This window comes from Drosophila takahashii, chromosome 4 (genome assembly GCF_030179915.1).
Source record: "Drosophila takahashii strain IR98-3 E-12201 chromosome 4, DtakHiC1v2, whole genome shotgun sequence".
NCBI lineage: Eukaryota > Metazoa > Arthropoda > Insecta > Diptera > Drosophilidae > Drosophila > Drosophila takahashii.
This window is the reverse complement of record NC_091682.1, coordinates 1,451,297-1,469,772: the sequence shown is the minus strand read 5'-3', so window position 1 is coordinate 1,469,772 and position 18,476 is coordinate 1,451,297. Positions and strand designations below refer to the sequence as shown.

The following is an 18,476-nucleotide window of genomic DNA, read 5'->3' as shown; positions in this document are numbered from 1 at the left end:
CACACAGAAAGGCGACAAAACGACACCTAGCGGGCAAACCTTGGTTATAAGGGTAATAATAACACAGTGTTACAAAATTATTGCTTTATATTTTTACCTTGAAGGATTCCTTAAAATCGCATTCGGTTTAAATCACCATTGTAAACTGTGTTTGGGATTCTGAGAAAATGCGTTTTCCTCAAAGTTGAAAAATGCTTTTGATCGGTACCTGACGCGTGACTTTTCATAAGCAAATGTACAAATAACAGATAAAAAAAATTAAAATTTTTTTGAATTGTGTAAATAAATTTTGCCGTTTAAGCATTTAATAAATCAAATAAAAACACCTCTAAACGGGGTAAAAAACTAGTGACGATCGCACCTTCAACGTACAAAAGTTATGATATCAACTTTTGTGACGAAAAATGATTTTAGATGCGACTAAATAAGTACGTTACCTAAAATGTATTCGGCCCCAACAGCTCCAAATTTCGAAATTTTCACTTTTTCACTTTCACCGCTCGCTCTCCCAAGCCAATTGATTTTCTTAAAGTCTTGGTATGCAATCCTCTAAGTTTTTGCAATACCTTTCGATTGGTGTGTTACTCATTACGATCAGACTATTATAGCAGATTTTCAATTTTGCGGATGAACCAGGGCTGACGATATTTCAAATTATAAACATTTCTTGCTAACTTAAACTGCGGTTTTCTCAGAAGAGGCACTAAAGGGCAATTTTTTCAGAATTTGTAGTTAAATATCTAAACTATTTTTTTTAAAAAAGAATTCAACGGGGATCTAGGTAGTCACACTACTTTACGTAAAAGAATATCCAAAAAAACCCAATTTTTAGGCACTTTCAAAAACTAAAAAAAATAGTAATTATGCACTTAAAATTTTTATTTTTTTTTTAATTCTAAGAATTGGTGGCTTTTAAAATTTCAATCGTTACATATACAACTTAAGCCCTTAGGCGCTTTCAAAAAAATTGCAAAGATGTATAAAAATAGTTTTTTTCGTATTGGCTACAGTTCCATTTCGAAAAATCAACTTTAAAAATCTTTAGTGGGTGAACCATTCATCACAGTTTACTTTTTCTTTTTGATTTGTATAGAGAATTCAATTGTTTTTAACCTTGCATTGCAGCATTCTAGAAAATCTTAAAAAAAAAACATTTTGGAAGGCTTTTTTTTCTAGACGGCCCACAGTGCGTCTTTTTCACTGCGTTACCCTCTGCAAAAGATACAATTATTTTTGATCAAAAAATTAAACTCTGGAATAATATTTAGAGTGCAAGCTTACTTGCTTTCACTTAAACATAATTGTGTTTCCTTTTCCTTTTCCACTTTATGTTAATATTTGTCCATACGCGAAAAAAATACTGTTACCTTCGGTCCTGATTTGACAATTTATGAGTTATTTCTAATTGTTCTAATTGTAATTACCAAGATGATGAAAAATGCTCAGGGCTCGTTCTTGAATAATTAAAACGGAAACTGGTCTCAGTCCAACACTATTCTCGAGATTATATTGGTACTTGTAAGAAAGCATGTCTGACCTTGGTCTTCGTCTACTTCCCAAAAATCTCTTTTCCGTCCCTATAATAAGGTCTTGTGCTTTGCACTCTCGTTCAACACATCTTTGCAGCTGACAAAATCAGCGGGTCGGCATTGCAAATGGCAATGACAAAGATAATTAAATAAACTTGGAGAGCTTTTTGCGTCGGTAGCCGCTCCCATTCCACCCTCGCCACCCTCCTCAAATCCAGGAAGTTTGTTGACTCAGGACAGCTGAAGGGGATAAATATATGAACGGATCTGGCAATATGAGAAGACGTTCAACGTCATTAGCTGCATTCAATGTCATTTCGCTTTCCTGTACACGAGAGTGTCCCCCTTCCGGTTCTATCCTTCCTATCCTCGCAATCACCGCTTGCCGCTTGCCTCAACCATTTCTTATTCACACCTGATTGCAACTTTACAATTCCTATTTATGATTTTTATTTCCTCGCCTCTGATTCTGTGACTTCTCACCTTCTGGGACACAGCGAACAAGAAATGAAAAACGCTTTAATTGAAAACCAGTTTGGTCCTTACCCCAGTAATGGGAGTAGCTAGGCAGCGACGGAATTCTACCTTTTAACGGACGGGTTTCCCATCTACGCGGCGCAGGATTGGGTAATTATAGCATACAGGGTCCCAGGCCGGCCGGTTTCTTGAGCGCTGACAGCACGGGGCCAAGCCGGCGGGATGGATAATGGATAGCAGAGCCCATTAGGCGAGGAAGGGCCGCAAAGCCGTTGAAGCTGCAATCCAGTCAGTGCAGTCTGCCTGCTTTAAGGCGCTTTAAGTGACGGGTCAAATGAAGTGGCGTTTAGGCAGTGAGCAGCGACTACGTGCCTTCGAGGTGTGAATCTGCAGCTATTCCGGCCTTCTTGGTCGACTACTTGGCGAAGGGTTGTGCTTGGGTCTGGTCGGGGACTGGCTCATGCCTGAGTGTGGGACTCGACCGCAGCTTCGTCTACACGACTGCACTTTGCGACTATTTATTTGTATTTAATGTTACTCGAAGCAAAGTGACACTAAGTAGCTTAAACGCTTTAGTCGCCAGGTTCCTCTGTCATCGTAGTTGTTGCTGGCTGCTGACCTTCCACTTTTTATTTAATTGCGCGATTAAACGAAATTAATTTTGCTTTAAGTCTGTAATGCGCCATTGCCCCTTTTTCGCTGTTTTTTGAGCTTGTTGCAACACAGGCTCGCAGTAGAAGCTCCACGAAAATTTTTAAGTAACCGTCTTCATCATTTTAGAGAGCTCGCTTTTAATCATGTTAAATGAAGTCAATCAGTCAATTAAGCGCCTTTAGCTATTTTGAAATCGTGGAAACAGCTTAAGTAACAGCGGCCCTTGTGCTCCTCATACTCCGTCCTATAGAGAATTGTACTAGGAGTCTTGTAAGATGTTTAAAATATAGGAATCGATAAGTACGAAAGTGCGAATAAATACCATTGAACACCTAGTGATGTTTTAAGCTTAAAGTAGAGCTTACCATATATTTATTAACTTATCGAAGCTAAGAATCCGGAGGCTTTTCTTTGTACAGTCAGGTCCCTCCACTATCAAATACCCGTTTATCTGTTAGCCAATTTATAGGTAAATGCGCACCCAGATGACGCCACCACTGACAGTTACGTCACTGACTAAATGAAGCAAGCTGTGTGAAACAGTGTGATAACTTTTATCAATTTCAACTATATGTTAAACAAAGTAAATTCAGGGTATAAACATAAGTAATTTCAACATGAAATTTGTGTAGCAGCTTTTAAAAACCTTTTATATTATAAAAAACCAGGAAAGGAAGCTAGCTTCGACCAGCCGAAGCTTATATACCCTTGCAGATAATTCCTATTAATTTACAAATCGCAAAAATATTAATTTTCCTATTATTTCTCATTAATTTTGCGTTCGTTTCAATGGCAGCTATATAATATAGTAGTTCGATTTTGATAAAATTAAAATCGAAATTCGAAAATATTTGAAAAGAGTTCTATCCTAGAGTAGAAGAGAATACAATAAAAACCAACGAAGCAATAATTTATTTCCTATTATATTCCCATTAATTTTCCGATCGTTCCTATGGCAGCTATATGATATAGTCGTCCGATTTTGTAAATATTTAATTCCAAATTCGGAAATGATTAAAAAACAAGAAAGGAAGCTAGCTTCGGCCAGCCGAAGCTTATATACCCTTGCAGATCATTCCTATTAATTAACAAATCGCAAAAATGTTCAATTTTCTAATATTTATCATTAATTTTCCGATGGTTCCTATGACAGCTATATGATATAGTCGTCCGATTTTGATCAAATTAAAATTGAAATTCGGAATTATTTAAAAAGAGTCATATCCTAGAGTAGAAGATAATACAATAAAAACCAAAGAAGCTAGAATTTATTTCCTATTACTTTTCCATTAATTTTCCGATCGTTCCTATGGCAGCTATATGATATAGTCGTCCGATTTTGATTAAATTAAAATTGAAATTCGGAAATATTTAAAAAGAGTCATATCCTAGAGTAGAAGATAATACAATAAAAACCAAAGAAGCTAGAATTTATTTCCTATTACTTTTCCATTAATTTTCCGATCGTTCCTATGGCAGCTATATGATATAGTCGTCCGATTTTTTAAATAATTAATTCGAAATTCAGAAATATTAAAAAAGAAATCCCCAAAAGTAGAAGGTAATATTTCAAAAAACACCGAAGTTAGAATTTTTTAAAGTTTTTTTTTCCGATTGTTCCTATGGAAGCTATAAGATATAGTTGTCCGATCCGGTCGGCTCCGACATATATACTACCTGCAATAGAAAGAAGACTTTTGGGAAAGTTTCATCCCGATAGCTCAAAAACTGAGAGACTAGTTTGCGTAGAAACAGACAGACGGACAGACGGACAGACGGTCAGACGGACAGACGGACATGGCTAGATCGACTCGTCTAGTGATGCTGATCAAGAATATATATACTTTATGGGGTCGGAAACGTCTCCTTCACTGCGTTGCAAACTTCTGACTGAAATCATAATACCCTCTGCAAGGGTATAATAATATCCCCAAGAGTAGAAGGTAATATTTTAAAAAACCCCAAAGCTAGATTTTTTTAACTTTTTTTCCGATCCTTCCTATGGGAGCTATAAGATATAGTTGTCCGATCCGCTTCCGACTTATATACTACCTGCAATAGAAAGAAGACTTTTGAGAAAGTTTTAAGCCGATAGCTTCAAAACTGAGAGACTAATTAGCGTAGAAACGGACGGACAGACGGACGGACAGACGGACGGACAAACAGAATGTGTGCACCCGTGAACCGTCTTACTTGTTTCAGAAACTTCTTCCAGCTCAATCGCACAGAACACAAAATTTTATTATTCCTCGATATAAAGGCAATTCTTTATTAATGCAATTCGCCTATGGAACAATCTGCCATATGCTATCAAAACCATTAGAAGCGCGTCTCAATTTAAATCGAAAATCAAAGAATTGATGCTAGATCAAAATTAGTTGCAAACTTATAATCGTATTGTCAACCCAACTTTGTTAGATTTTAGGTAGTACTTTTAAATTAAATTATTACTATTTCTGTTACTCAATCCGATCTGACTAGCGCAATAAATATAAGTTTTTACTTGTAGCATTAGGATATAAACAAATAAATATTATTAGACGGACAGACGGACAAGGCTAGATCGACTCATCTATGATGCTGTTCAAGAATATATATACTTGGGGTCGGAAACGTCTTCTTCACTGCGTTGCAAACTTCTGACTGAAATCATAATACCCTCTGCAAGGGTATAATAAAGAGAACGCTATAGTCAGGTGCCCCGACTATCAGATACCCGTTACTCAGCTAAGGGAAGTGCGCGGGAGATGGAGATACGCAGTCGTCAGCGCTATCAAGTGGCGGTCTCAACTTTTGTTCAAAACTTATCAAAAACAATTTTCTTCTACATTTCGATAGATATTATTGAACATAATAAAATTACATTTATGTTTCTCCAAAGGCCAGACGGCTTTTAAAATCGTTTAAGGCGATTGTGGGCATTAGAGGGGGCATGGAGTTCTGCTGAAACAAACACGCTGCGTTGGAAGCCAGTGAATATGTTTGGGTAATCCCAACTTTCTAGCTTTCGTAGTTTTTGAGATCTCAGTGCTCACACAGACAGACAGACGGGGGTGTCAGAGGTGTCACAGAAACCGGCGACGGCTACGGGACGGTTTTTATACCCGTTACTCGTAGAGTAAAAGGGTATATTGTATTCGTGCAAAAGTATGTAACAGCTAGAAGGAAGCGTTTCCGACCCCATAAAGTATATATATTCATATCAGGGTCACAAGCCGAGTCGATCTAGCCATGTCCGTCTGTCCGTCTGTCTGTCTGTCTGTCCGTATGAACGCTGAGATCTCGGAAACTACAAAAGCTAGAAGGTTAAGATTTTCCACACATATTCTTGGGCCTCCTACGCAGCGCAAGTTTATTTCAGCGTAGGAATTTGGTTCGATTTTAGGAACATTTGCTTCAAGGCCTACTATTTTTTGGTTGGTTTAATATCGTGTGCTTGATTTTCAAACTAATTCTGTGACACCGAGATTTGCTTTTGGGAAAAAGCTGGTTGAAGGAGAATTCTGTGACACTCGTGCAGATTCTAGTCAAGGCACGAGGAAGGAAGGTAACTTTGTTTATATACGCCGTTCTTGGGATATCAGAAAAATTGTTTGTTTTGTCTTGTTTTAAATTTTGTTTTACATTCTGACATTCCTAATCAACGAAGCCATAATTGTTGTTCCGATTACACTAGTTTACAAAATAATATTCTTGGAGTGCTTCACAGCAATTCATTTAAAATTCTGTTAGTGTTAGAGCCTTAGGTCACGAAAATACGACTAACTTTTTTTCGATGGCACAGTTTTTTTTTAAGATTTTTTAAAGTTCAAAATGTTAAATTTCTAACTTTTTTGAAATTCTTCCTATATCCCGGCTCATATCCACCCAATTGGGCCCGTTTTCATTTTAAGCTCAATAGATCAGAGCTTAACTTTGCCATACAGATCATTATTATTGGATAAGGGATGGCAGCGCAGCAGCTCGACAAAATTGAAAAATGTGTTTTTTGGTCTACTGTATGCCGGCTGTATATATCGTAAAAACTCGAAATAAATCCGTTGAAAAATCATAATGGGTACAAACTTAAAGCTCACATCCTAACAAATAAAACAAGCCGGATGTGGCCCAAATCCATGGAAAATCGGATTTATGGTGAATTTTTATATCAATTTATCATATCATCTTAAATTTGGACTCTGTCAACCAAAAAAAGTTAAAAAATCCGACTTTTAAAATGTAAACATGTCGCAGCTGTTCTATAGTGTAGAGGCTGGGAAGAACAATTCCCTAAGCTCACTTAATAGAACGCTGCTGACCGCTGATTTAAAAGAAAAAGTATCTAAAAGCACCCACAAATTATGAATTTTTAGGAGAACGTCCCTACAAATGCCACCTGCCAGACTGCGGTCGAGCCTTCATACAGCTTTCAAATCTGCAGCAGCATCTACGAAACCACGACGCACAGGTCGAACGTGCAAAAAACCGTCCCTTCCACTGCAACATTTGTGGGAAGGGCTTCGCCACTGAGTCCAGCCTGCGCACACATACATCTAAGGTAAGTACCCGTTATCATCAAAGCTGCCAGTCATGTTGCATTTTTTCATTGCCTTTTATATTACACCCTGCTATTTCGCCCATTACCTCGAACCTGATCTTCGTGTTGATCCCTTGCCCTCTTGAACCATCAAAAACCCTGTTGCAACCGAACCACCGCGCATAACGAACAGGAGCTACAGCTGCATCTTGGTGTCTTGCAGCAGCACGCCGCTCTAATAGGTGGTCCAAACGCCACGTCCTGTCCTGTGTGCCATAAACTTTTCCTTGGCACCGAGGCTCTTGTGGACCACATGAAACACGTTCATAAAGAAAAGAGTCCCCCACCTAGTGGATCAGGTAAGAACATTGCAATCTTTATCATCTCTATAATAGTTTAGTAGCTGCTACAGCTAACCAAAAAATAATCAAAAACGGGCTTAGGTTGTAACACACACTAGTTCAAAACAAGTGTGCAATTTTTACCATTAAAACTAAACAAGAATGGAATTTATCTTCGGCAAGCCAAAGTTTATGTGCCCTTGCAGTTAAAACAAGAGAGAACGCTGTACTCGGGTTGTTGTCCCGACTAATAATCGTAACTCACCTAAAGGGAGTGCGAGGGAGATAGATATATAAACAATTTTGATTGCGTATAACTTTTTAATGAATGGTCCGATTTCAAAAATGTCTTCTACATTTCGATAGGTATAAATACTTCTCAGAAATCTTAAAAGGTGTGGGCGCCAGACGCATTTTAAAATCGTTAGTAAGCGACTGTGGGCGTTAGAGGGGGCGTGGCGCTCGGTTGAAATAAACTTGCGCTGTGTAGGAGGCCCAAGAACATGTGTGGAAAATCGTAACCTTCTAGCTTTTGTAGTTTCCGAGATCTCAGCGTTCATACAGACGGACAGACGGGCATTTATACTTCTCGGAAATCTTTAAGGATGAGGGCGTCAGACACATCGTTAGTGGGCAATTGTGGGCGTTAGAGGGGGCGTGGCGCTCGGCTGAAATAAACTTGCGCTGTGTAGGAAGCCCAAGAATATGTATGGGAAATCTCAAACTTCTAGCCTTTGTAGTTTCCGAGATCTCAGCGTTCAAACGGACGGACAGACAGACGGACATGGCTAGATCGACTCGTCTAGTGACCCAAATCTAGAATATATATACTTTATAGGGTCGAAAACACTTCCTTCTACATAGTACATACATTTCCCCGAATACAACATACCCTTTTGCTCAATGCAAGCCCACGAGTAACGGGTATAAAGACACGTCGCAGTCAAATCGATATGCGTATGGTACATTTCTGGCATATCGTTTTTGCCATGCAATACCGATTTCTTTCTCTCGCAGATTCTCTGAACTCGGAAAAGAAAGGAAAAAGCAATGTGACAATTTAAATTACGTGAGTGGGAGTGAAAAGTACACACTCCCTTAATTCAATTAGGAGAGTGGGAGGGGAAAGACATATTCGAAGTTCGAACTGGCCTGTCATAATTGATACCACATAACGTAAAATCGATCATCGTTTCATATCAATATTTTTTGGTGTAGCTCGGCATGTTAATTATACCCGTTACTCGTACAGTAAAAGAAAATAAATGTCGCGTGCGACATGTAGCGTGTAACAGTCACTTCGATTTAAAGAAGAAAGAACAAGGAACACTATGAAATTACCTGCATTAAACTCTTCCTTCACGTTTCGTTACAATCGAAAGTTAAGCAGGAAGTCAAAAAAGTCACTTCTATTGGTGTCGCGTGCGAAAGTCTTGTTTTTTTTTTTATTTTAGTGCTAATCAAGACCTTTAATTTGAGCCTAGTGCCAAAATAAAAGAATTACTGGAAGATGGTTTTTTACCTTCAAAGCGTACGAACGTCGCGTGCGACAGCAGAGAATTGCCCATATATATAGCCATATATAGCCATGTCCGTCCGTCCATCCGTCTGTCTGTGTGATCTCGGAAACTATAAAAGCTAGAGAGTTGGGGTTTTGGTACCCACTTCAATCAAAAAGCCTACGAAATTAAAATCTCCATTCAACATTTTCTTCGCGAAAGTTTTCGCCTGCCAAACTAACTAAAAACTGCAAGCTAAAAAGACCATCAACTCAAAAATCCACAAAGCGTTTGATTTTATACAGATTTTTGTTAATTGCGAGAGCCGCAAAAAAATGTACTTTCGGTATTTAGGGGAGTATTTCTAAGGAGCAATTTATGTCAACGCTTTTCGATTTGTTCCAACTTTTTATACCCTTGTAGAGGGTATTATAATTTCAGTCAGATGTTTGCAACGCAGTGAAGGAGACGTTTCCGACCACATAAAGTATATATATTCTTGATCAGCACCAATAGCCGAGTCCATCTAGCCATGTCCGTCTGTCCGTCTGTCCATCTGTCCGTCTGTCCGTCTGTCTGTTTCTACGCAAACTAGTCTCTCAGTTTTTGAGCTATCGGGACGAAACTTTCGCAAAAGTCTTCTTTCTATTGCAGGTAGTATATATGTCGGAGCCGACCGGATCGGACAACTATATCTTATAGCTCCCATAGGAACAATCGGAAAAAAAAACTTTAAAAAATTCTAGCTTCGGTGTTTTTTGAAATATTACCTTCTACTTTTGGGGATGTTATTTTTTAAATATTTCTGAATTTCGAATTAAATATTGAAAAAATCGGACTACTATATCATATAGCTGCCATAGGAACGATCGGTAAATTAATGGAAAAGTAATAGGAAATAAATTTTTATTATTACACTAATGTTATTATTAAATACTTACGTTTGAGGAAGGGCAGCGCACTCAAAATATCTAGTTCCTCTAGAAGGTTCTTTAAACGTGTGTCGTCCGCGTCCATCATACTGGCTTCACTTCCTCACTTACTCCGCTTCACTGGCCGAAAAAAACGAGCATTTGACGAGAGCCGAAGTGAACTTCGGTAGCTTGCCGAAAAATTCCAGAGAGAATGTCTCACTCATTTTTTATCTCTCTCATTTTTTTTCATCTCTGAGACGAAGTTGAGAACGATTTTAAGAATGCTTGGGTACGATTTCAATAACGTTCATGCTTGATAAACGAAATCGAGAATGATGTATTCTCAAAAAGCCAGATCATGAATGGTTTTATTCTTGATTTCAAGAACGTTTATGCTAAAAAAAGTGAGAAGACAAAATAATGAAATCAAGAATATTCGTTCTTGATTTTTTCGTTCTCAAGTTTTCTCAGTGTAGAATGATCTGCAAGGGTATATAAGCTTCGGCTTGCCGAAGCTAACTTCTTTTCTTGTTTAATTTTGTCGTGCGCTAACATCTACTCGTATATTAAAGACTTGATTTCTATCTACAGAGCCAAAAACGAATTTTACACAAAAAAAGAATTTAAAGGAATTTACAATAGGTATATTTAACGCTTTGTAATTCATTATAACTTTTTTTCCAGCCTTATCCCAATTCAGCGAACTAAATCAGGGAGCTACGGGCAGCGGGAACGGAAATGGAACTGGAACTGCCAACGAACAGATCTCTGCGCAATGCACATCGGAGTCGAGCTGCGCACAAAGCTCCCATCAAGCCACTGCTGGTAGCTCCAACCTAATCGACAGCTACCTGGGCAAACGAAGGACTGCCAATCATCCCTGCCCAGTGTGCGGCAAACACTATGTCAACGAGGGATCCCTTCGGAAACATCTGGCATGCCACGCCGAGACCTCCCAACTAACGAACAGCCTGCGAATGTGGCCTTGTAGCGTTTGCCAGGCAGTCTTCACTCATGAAAATGGTACTCCCCAGATTCGTTGACCCAAAGGTGTAGTCAGACTAACTGAATTTTTTGTTCTATAGGCCTTCTTACCCACATGGAGTCAATGCGCATGGATCCGAAACACCAGTTTGCGGCCCAGTATGTTTTGGTACGTTCACAATCGATAGATTCGAACTTAAAAAGTTATCCAATTTCCAATCCCACCCCACATTTCAGTCTCGAGCGGCTGCGGAACAACGAGAGCGGGAATCCCTCCTAGCGGTGACCTTGGCCGCCAGCAGTGGCACTGGCGGCAGAATTGGGATGGCGGAAGGAGGGAACGCGATGACAATGGGCGCACACAACTCGGAGGGGTCCAACTCGAAGTGCCCGTCCCCGGCGAACTCCGAGTGTTCTTCGAACGGACGTCTGACGTCGTCGACAACGTCTGATCAGGACCAAGACATCGACCATGGGTCTAGTGAGAACGAGAACAGCAACCAGAACAACATCACCAGCAGCACCAATAACAACAATAATTGCACCAACAACAACAACTCAGGTTCCAATAAAATGGCTGATCTTCGACTTCCGAGCTCCGGCCAATACACCATGGACACGGACCTGCACGTGGCCAACCGAATGTCGCTGATGGCTGCTGCTGCTGCCGCAGTGGCCGCATCACGCCCCCAGGACGGAGTGGACAACTCAGCCGTGCCCAGCGCTGCGGTCCAAGCAGCTGTGGTCAATCTGGCCGCTGCCATGCGAATGAACAATCCTAGCAACGGCCCCACCGCCTACCAACAGCATGTAAGAATCGTACGGAGAGGAGTACAGTCACCACCTTCGAATTGTATCACTGATTTCGATGTTTTATTCCACTTTCCACTTTCAGCACGGAGACCACACTCAGTCACACCACCCACACCACCCACACCACCCACACCAGCATCCCCATCCACATGCACACCCTCATCACCATCAACAGCAGCAGACCCCTCAGCACCAGCAGCAACAACTGTCCCATTTGCTGGTGCACCCCGGCAACAGCCACTCCCGCTCTCAACGATCTCCGAACTTAAGTGTGCCCAGTCTGCAAAACGAATCATCTGCTGCATCTGCCGCGTCGATTGCAATGAACATGAACGTGCATATGATGCGCGGTTCCCTGGAGCCCGACCCGGGCCTGGGAGGAATGCATCCGATAGAAGTCCTCCACCAACAGCAGCAGCAGCACCACCACCAGACGTCCAACTACTCGCAGCACGCCGTCACTCCTACCAACCAGCAGGCCCATCCGCACCCAGGTACCCAGGTACACCACACCGCCCACCATCACCCGGATCCGGAAACAGCACTTCGCATGCACCAGGCCGAAGCGATTTTGCGCTCCCATACCGAGGCTGCTTTCCGACTGGCCACTGGCGCCGTTCCTGTTCCTGTTCCCGGCCACGGAGTGAAGAGCGAGGATCAGCAGCAGCCCAGTAGCAACGGCAATGCCTGTGGCAGTGCTGGCAGTGCTAGCACCAACGACCAACAGCATCGGTTCCATTCACACTCCAATCAGCAGGAACATCAACTGCCATCGGGCTCATGAAGTTCGACGATTGAACCTTCTCCAGGGGAGAAGTAGTTTGGGGATGATATGGGAGATACAGAATCAAGTACAACGATTTTCCTATTGCGATGAGTGCAGTTAAAACAATAGGATTGAATACATATGAATGCGTAAGCTTCGTAAGCTATCGTACATAAAATAATGTATGGACAAGGTTTTGATGTAAATGAGATTATGTTTGTATGTAAGTATAAATAGGCACCAACCCCCTAGGTTAGAAAGCGACCCCACTCATTGTGCAATAATAAAAACTAAAGTCAATGTCGGCAGATAAATATATGTAAAAACTTTCGTGTTATGTTTACGTTTATTATAAGAGTAAAGATAAAAGCGCGAAAATCATTTAAAACCGAATTTTCTTGGGTTTGTAGGAAGCTATTGGTTTTCATAAAGTCGGCAAGTCGCTATGTATACGCTATGCATTTTATGGTTAACTCTTTGTGTTCGTCGATGTGAGCTTTAAGAGAAATTTGCAAAAAGAAATTCGTCTGAAAAACATTACATTTTTTGGTAAAAATCCTAATACTGACGATGTGTCATGAATTAAGAAAACGTATTTTTAAAAAAGTTTAGATATCCATCTAAACTTACAAAAGCAGTTAGCCACTCGAAAATTTAATAAAGGCCCAGAGGAAACTATACCAGCTCCCGGTTTTTTTGAACCGGGTTCGAGTCCAATACAACCCATATTTTATTTTCTATTTTTTACATTTATTTGTATTATTTTATTATTAAGTGTTCGACTATAATGTAAAATTTACAGGCGAACTTAAGTTTAGCTATAGCTACGGGGCCTTAAGCTAAAAAAAAAATTCAATTTTTTCTTTTTCATTCTTTACAAATTTACGAGCTAAAATAAACTATTAATTAGGTAACAATCAATTTTTTTTACTTCAATAAATTCTTTCTATTATTAATTACAGGCTTAATCTAAATTTCGTTAATTATGTTTGTAAGATATTGTATTATTTTTTTTATATTGGTTGCTTTTAGGTCAAATATAGTTTGAATGGGGTTTGAGGAGGAAAAAAGTGACGATCGTAGGGTGTATAGGAAAGAACATTCTATAAGAATGTGTAGAGGTGATGTGATTTGGCTAGAGCATAGTGGGCAAGAGGGTATTGTGGGGGGGCGGGTAAAACATTTATTTGTATACCCTTGTAGAGGGTATTAAAATTTCAGTCAGATGTTTGCAACGCAGTGAAGGAGACGTTTCCGACCACATAAAGTATATATATTCTTGATCAGCACCAACCGCCGAGTCTATCTAGCCATGTCCGTCTGTCCGTCTGTCTGTCTGTCCGTCTGTCCGTCTGTCCGTTTCTATGCGAACTAGTCTCTCAGTTTTAAAGCAATCGCGATGAAACTTTCCCGAAAGTCTTCTTTCTATTGCAGGTAGTACATATGTCGGAGCGAGCCGGATCGGACCACTATATCTTAAGGCTTCCATAGGAATATTCAAACAAATATAAGAAAATTCTTTGTAACTTTGTAGGAAGTAGGCGTTTTGATTCTTGACTACTTAAAAACAGAATTGAAATAGAAACGCTGAATCTGGAATCCCTGGAATTGCACCGAGTGAGCATTACTTTATCTGCAAGGGTATATAAGCTTCGGGTGGCCGAAGGTAGCTTCCTTTCTTGTTTTATTTTATTTTTATTTTTTATTATTATTAGTAAATGCATTTCACAACTGAAAACAACTTCCAACTCATTTGCACCAGTGCACACTGGGCCAGCCGATCAGATTTTTGGCCAAAAATACGTTTTTCTTTTTTAAGAAAATGACCAAATTGAGTTTGGATTCCGTTTTATAATACATTAAACTAATTTATGCCAAAGTTTCAAAGAATTCGGGAAAGTAGGTTTCTTTTACCATATTTTCAAAGTGGAAAATTCATCAAATATTGATGGAAATGAAAAAAAATCTTGAAGTTAAAGACGCTGATGTAGCTGTTCGACTCTTCACAAAACTTGTAGATGTGATTACTTTCAAACCAATAAAAAATATAATATAGGTTGTATGTCTTACTTGTTTCCTAAAACAAATGTATTTGTTGATTCTTACGGCTTTTTTTAGGAAATGAATACTTTGCTTTTCAAGTGCCTTTGAGTGCCATCCACAAATTAGTTTATTTCTTCAAAAAAAAATTCGTTGATCAATTAACTAAAAGCGTAGCCCACCGACTCGATGCGGTTTTGCCTTAGTTTTCGGTAATTTAAGTTTTAATTGAAGGCTTAACTCGAAGTCAAGCTATTTTGAAGAGCTTAGCTAAGAGAGCCCAAAAGTATGCCGTACTTTTTTTCTTTAGGTTTTAGTGAACATTTTGCGCGAAAAAATTTGATTTTAGTGTGACTAACATCTAAAATCTACTTTTTACGTACACTAATCGATTATGGTATTTTCGAAATCTATATCTATCTATTTAATCAGGACTATGCAAATAAAAATGTAGCATACTTTTGTGATGACTTCAGAATATGTCAAATTAACATTAAACAATTTAAAAAACAATTTTTTTAAAACCATTTTTTTTAATAATTTGATTATATAAAACTTAAGAGATGACAAGAAAAAAAAAATAGAAAATTTTTTTAAATCGATTGTTTGATAAACGTTGATGTGGGAGTCTCCGAAAGTTGCAGTTTTTAACGGTTCATAAATCTTAAACGACATAATATTTTTTAGTGATGTTAATTTTTTTTAGTTTGTTTTATCTCATACTTTATTGTTTTCGAAAATGGAAGAAGAAAAAAACGCAAAAAACTGCATCCTTCTAACTGTCCTAGGAAAGAAATTACAGATTTTTGGCCAAAAAATTAACTTTCTGGCCCAGTGTGCAGTGGGACTCGAACCGGGGTCCTCTCGCTTCAAGACAGACACCTTACCAGTCGCACCATCAGACACAGTTAAGTACATGTCTCTAAGCGATCTCTGATATACAAGTGTATATGAAAACAAGAAAGGAAGCTAGCTTCGGCCAGCCGAAGCTTATATACCCTTGCAGATAATTCCTATTAATTTACAAATCGCAAAAATGTTAATTTTCCTATTATTTCTCATTAATTTTGCGTTCGTTTCAATGGCAGCTATATGATATAGTAGTTCGAATTTGATAAAATTAAAATCGAAATTCGAAAATATTTGAAAAAGAGTTATATCCTAGAGTAGAAGAGAATACAATAAAAAGCAACGAAGCCATAATTTATTTCCTATTATATTCCCATTAATTTTCCGATCGTTCCTATGGCAGCTAAATGATATAGTCGTTAATTTTTGAAAAAATTTTATTCGAAATTCAGAATTAGATAAAAAATGACATTTCCAAAAGTAGTTATAGGTTCAAAAACACCCAAGATATAATTTTTTTACATTTTTTTTCCCGATTGTTCCTATGAGAGCTATATGATATAGTTGTCCGATCCGGCTCGTTCCGACTTATATACTACCTGCAATAGAAAGAAGACTTTTGGGAAAGTTTTATCCCGATAGCTTGAAAACTGAGAGACTAGTTTGCGTAGAAACGGACGGACAGACGGACATGGCTAGATCGACTCGTCTAGTGATGCTGATCAAGAAACTTATTTCGAAAAAGCTAGCTTCCTTTCTTGTTAAAATTAAAATCAAAATTTGGAAATATTAAAAAAAAATAGTCATATCCCAGAGTAAAAGAGAATGTAATAAAAATCAACAAAGATATAATTTTTTCCTAACAATTTCCATTTAATTTTTCGACCGTTCCTATGGCAGCTATATGATAAAGTGATCCGATTTTTTAAATATTTAATTCGAAATTCAGAAATATATAAAAAACAAGAAAGGAAGCTAGCTTCGGCAAGCCGAAGCTTATGTACCCTTGCAGATCATTCTATTAATTTACAAATCGCAAAAATGTTAAATTTCTTATTATTTCACATTAATTTTTCGATCGTTTCTATCACAGCTATATGATATAGTAGTTCGATCTTTTAAAAATTAAAATCGAAATTCGGAAATATTTCAAAATAGTCATATCGCAGAGTAGAAGGAACTGTAATAAAAACCAACAAAGATATAATTTTTTTCCCATTAATTTCCATTTAATTTTTCGACCGTTCCTATGGCAGCTATATGATATAGTGATCCGATTTAAAAAACAAAAAAACCGAAATTCAGAAATATATAAAAAAAAATGTTCCCAAGAGTAGAAGGTAAAATTTTAAAAAACACCGGAGCTAGAATTTTTTTACGTTTTTTTTTTTTGATCCTTCCTATGGGAGCTATAAGATATAGTTGTCCGATCCGTTTGGTTCCGACATATATACTACCTGCAATAGAAATACGACTTTTACGAAAGTTTCATCCCGATAGCTTTAAAACTGAGAGACTAGTTTGCGTAGAAACGGACGGACAGACGGACATGGCTAGATCGACTCGTCTAGTGATGCTGATCAAGAATATATATACTTTATGGGGTCGGAAACGTCTCCTTCACTGCGTTGCAAACTTCTGACTGAAATCATAATACCCTCTGCAAGGGTATAATAATATTTCCAAGAATAGAAGGTAATATTTGAGAAAACACGGAAGCTAGAATTTTTTCAACTTTTTTTTTCCGATCCTTCCAATGGGAGCTATAAAATATAGTTGTCCGATCCGGTCGGTTCCGACATCACTATGGACGGCAGTCCATGTAGTGACGAAGCGCACCAGGAGAGTGTGCGAAGGCGACTACTATTATATAGCCGCAAAATTGAAAATCTGCTGTGATAGTCCGATCGTAATGAGTAATACACCAATATTGCAAGAACTTAAAGGATTGCATACCAAGACTTTAAGAAAATCAATTTGCTTGGTAGAGAGAGTGGTGAAAGTGAAAAAGTGAAAATTTCGAAATTTGGAGCTGCCGGTGGGGATAAATGCCCCTCGCAATGTTTTAGTTGTATTCCTTTTGAAAATACCCGTCGAATGAGGGGTCATATGTCAAAATCCGACACTCCGTTCAAAAGTTATAGCCAAAATAAGATTTTCTTGTTCTTCCCCAAATTAAAATTTAATTCTGTTTGTCAGCTTGTCAGTTTGTCCAAAACATGTTTTTTAAGTTTTGAAAATTTTATATGACGTTCATCATCACGGACGGACCGACGGACAGACGGACGGACAGACGGACATGGCTAGATCGACTCGTCTAGTAATGCTGATCAAAAATGCATATACTTTATGGGGTCGGAAACGTCTCCTTCACTGCGTTGCAAACTTCTGACTGAAATCATAATACTTTCTGCAAGGGTATAAAAAGATCGAACTACTATATCATATAGCTGCCATAGAAACGATCGAAAAATTAATGTGATATAATATAAAATTAAACATTTTTGCGATTTGTAAATTAATAGAATGATCTGCAAGGGTATATAAGCTTCGGCTTGCCGAAGCTAGCTTCCTTTCTTGTTAAGTCTACAATGGCCTTAAATAACCATTTTAGTCCATGTTTCCTTAAATCAAGGAATTTATTTTTTCTGAGTGCACAGATATATGTAACGGGTGTTTTTATACCCGTTACTCGTAGAGTAAAAGGGTATACTAGGTTCGTGCAAAAGTATGTAACAGCTAGAAGGAAGCGTTTCCGACCCCATAAAGTATATATATTCTTGATCAGGGTCACTAGCCGAGTCGATCTAGCCATGTCCGTCTGTCCGTCTGTCCGTCTGTCTGTCTGTCTGTCTGTCCGTCTGTATGAACGCTGAGATCTCAGAAACTACAAAAGCTAGAAGGTTGAGATTTCCCACACATATTCTTTGGCTTCCTACGCAGCGCAAGTTTATTTTAGCCGAGCGCCACGCCCCCTCTAACGCCTACAATCGCCCACTAACGATTTTAAAATGGGTCCTGCGCCCACATCTTGAAAGATTTCCGAGAAGTATAAATGCAATTTTGTTGTGTATATTTATACCTATCGAAATGT

At 38.6% G+C, this 18,476-nt stretch overlaps 1 protein-coding gene across 6 annotated transcripts in view; it reads left to right on the top strand.

The window, feature by feature from the left end:
* The window catches only part of dati (zinc finger protein datilografo), a 29,971-nt gene extending 17,134 nt beyond the window's left edge, over window positions 1–12,837 (top strand). For 2 of the 6 annotated variants that reach the window (XM_017154398.3, XM_017154397.3), the window contains exons 3-8: window positions 7,013–7,197; window positions 7,370–7,535; window positions 10,615–10,953; window positions 11,016–11,083; window positions 11,152–11,724; window positions 11,810–12,837. In XM_017154398.3, coding sequence (XP_017009887.2) covers window positions 7,013–7,197; window positions 7,370–7,535; window positions 10,615–10,953; window positions 11,016–11,083; window positions 11,152–11,724; window positions 11,810–12,511 — 2,033 coding nt within the window. In that variant the 3' untranslated portion in view covers window positions 12,512–12,837. The remainder of the gene's footprint in view (window positions 1–7,012; window positions 7,198–7,369; window positions 7,536–10,614; window positions 10,954–11,015; window positions 11,084–11,151; window positions 11,725–11,809) is intronic. The other 4 variants (XM_017154396.3, XM_070218084.1, XM_070218085.1 and 1 more) reach the window with 4 other exon arrangements.
* Window positions 12,838–18,476: the final 5,639 nt, after the last annotated feature.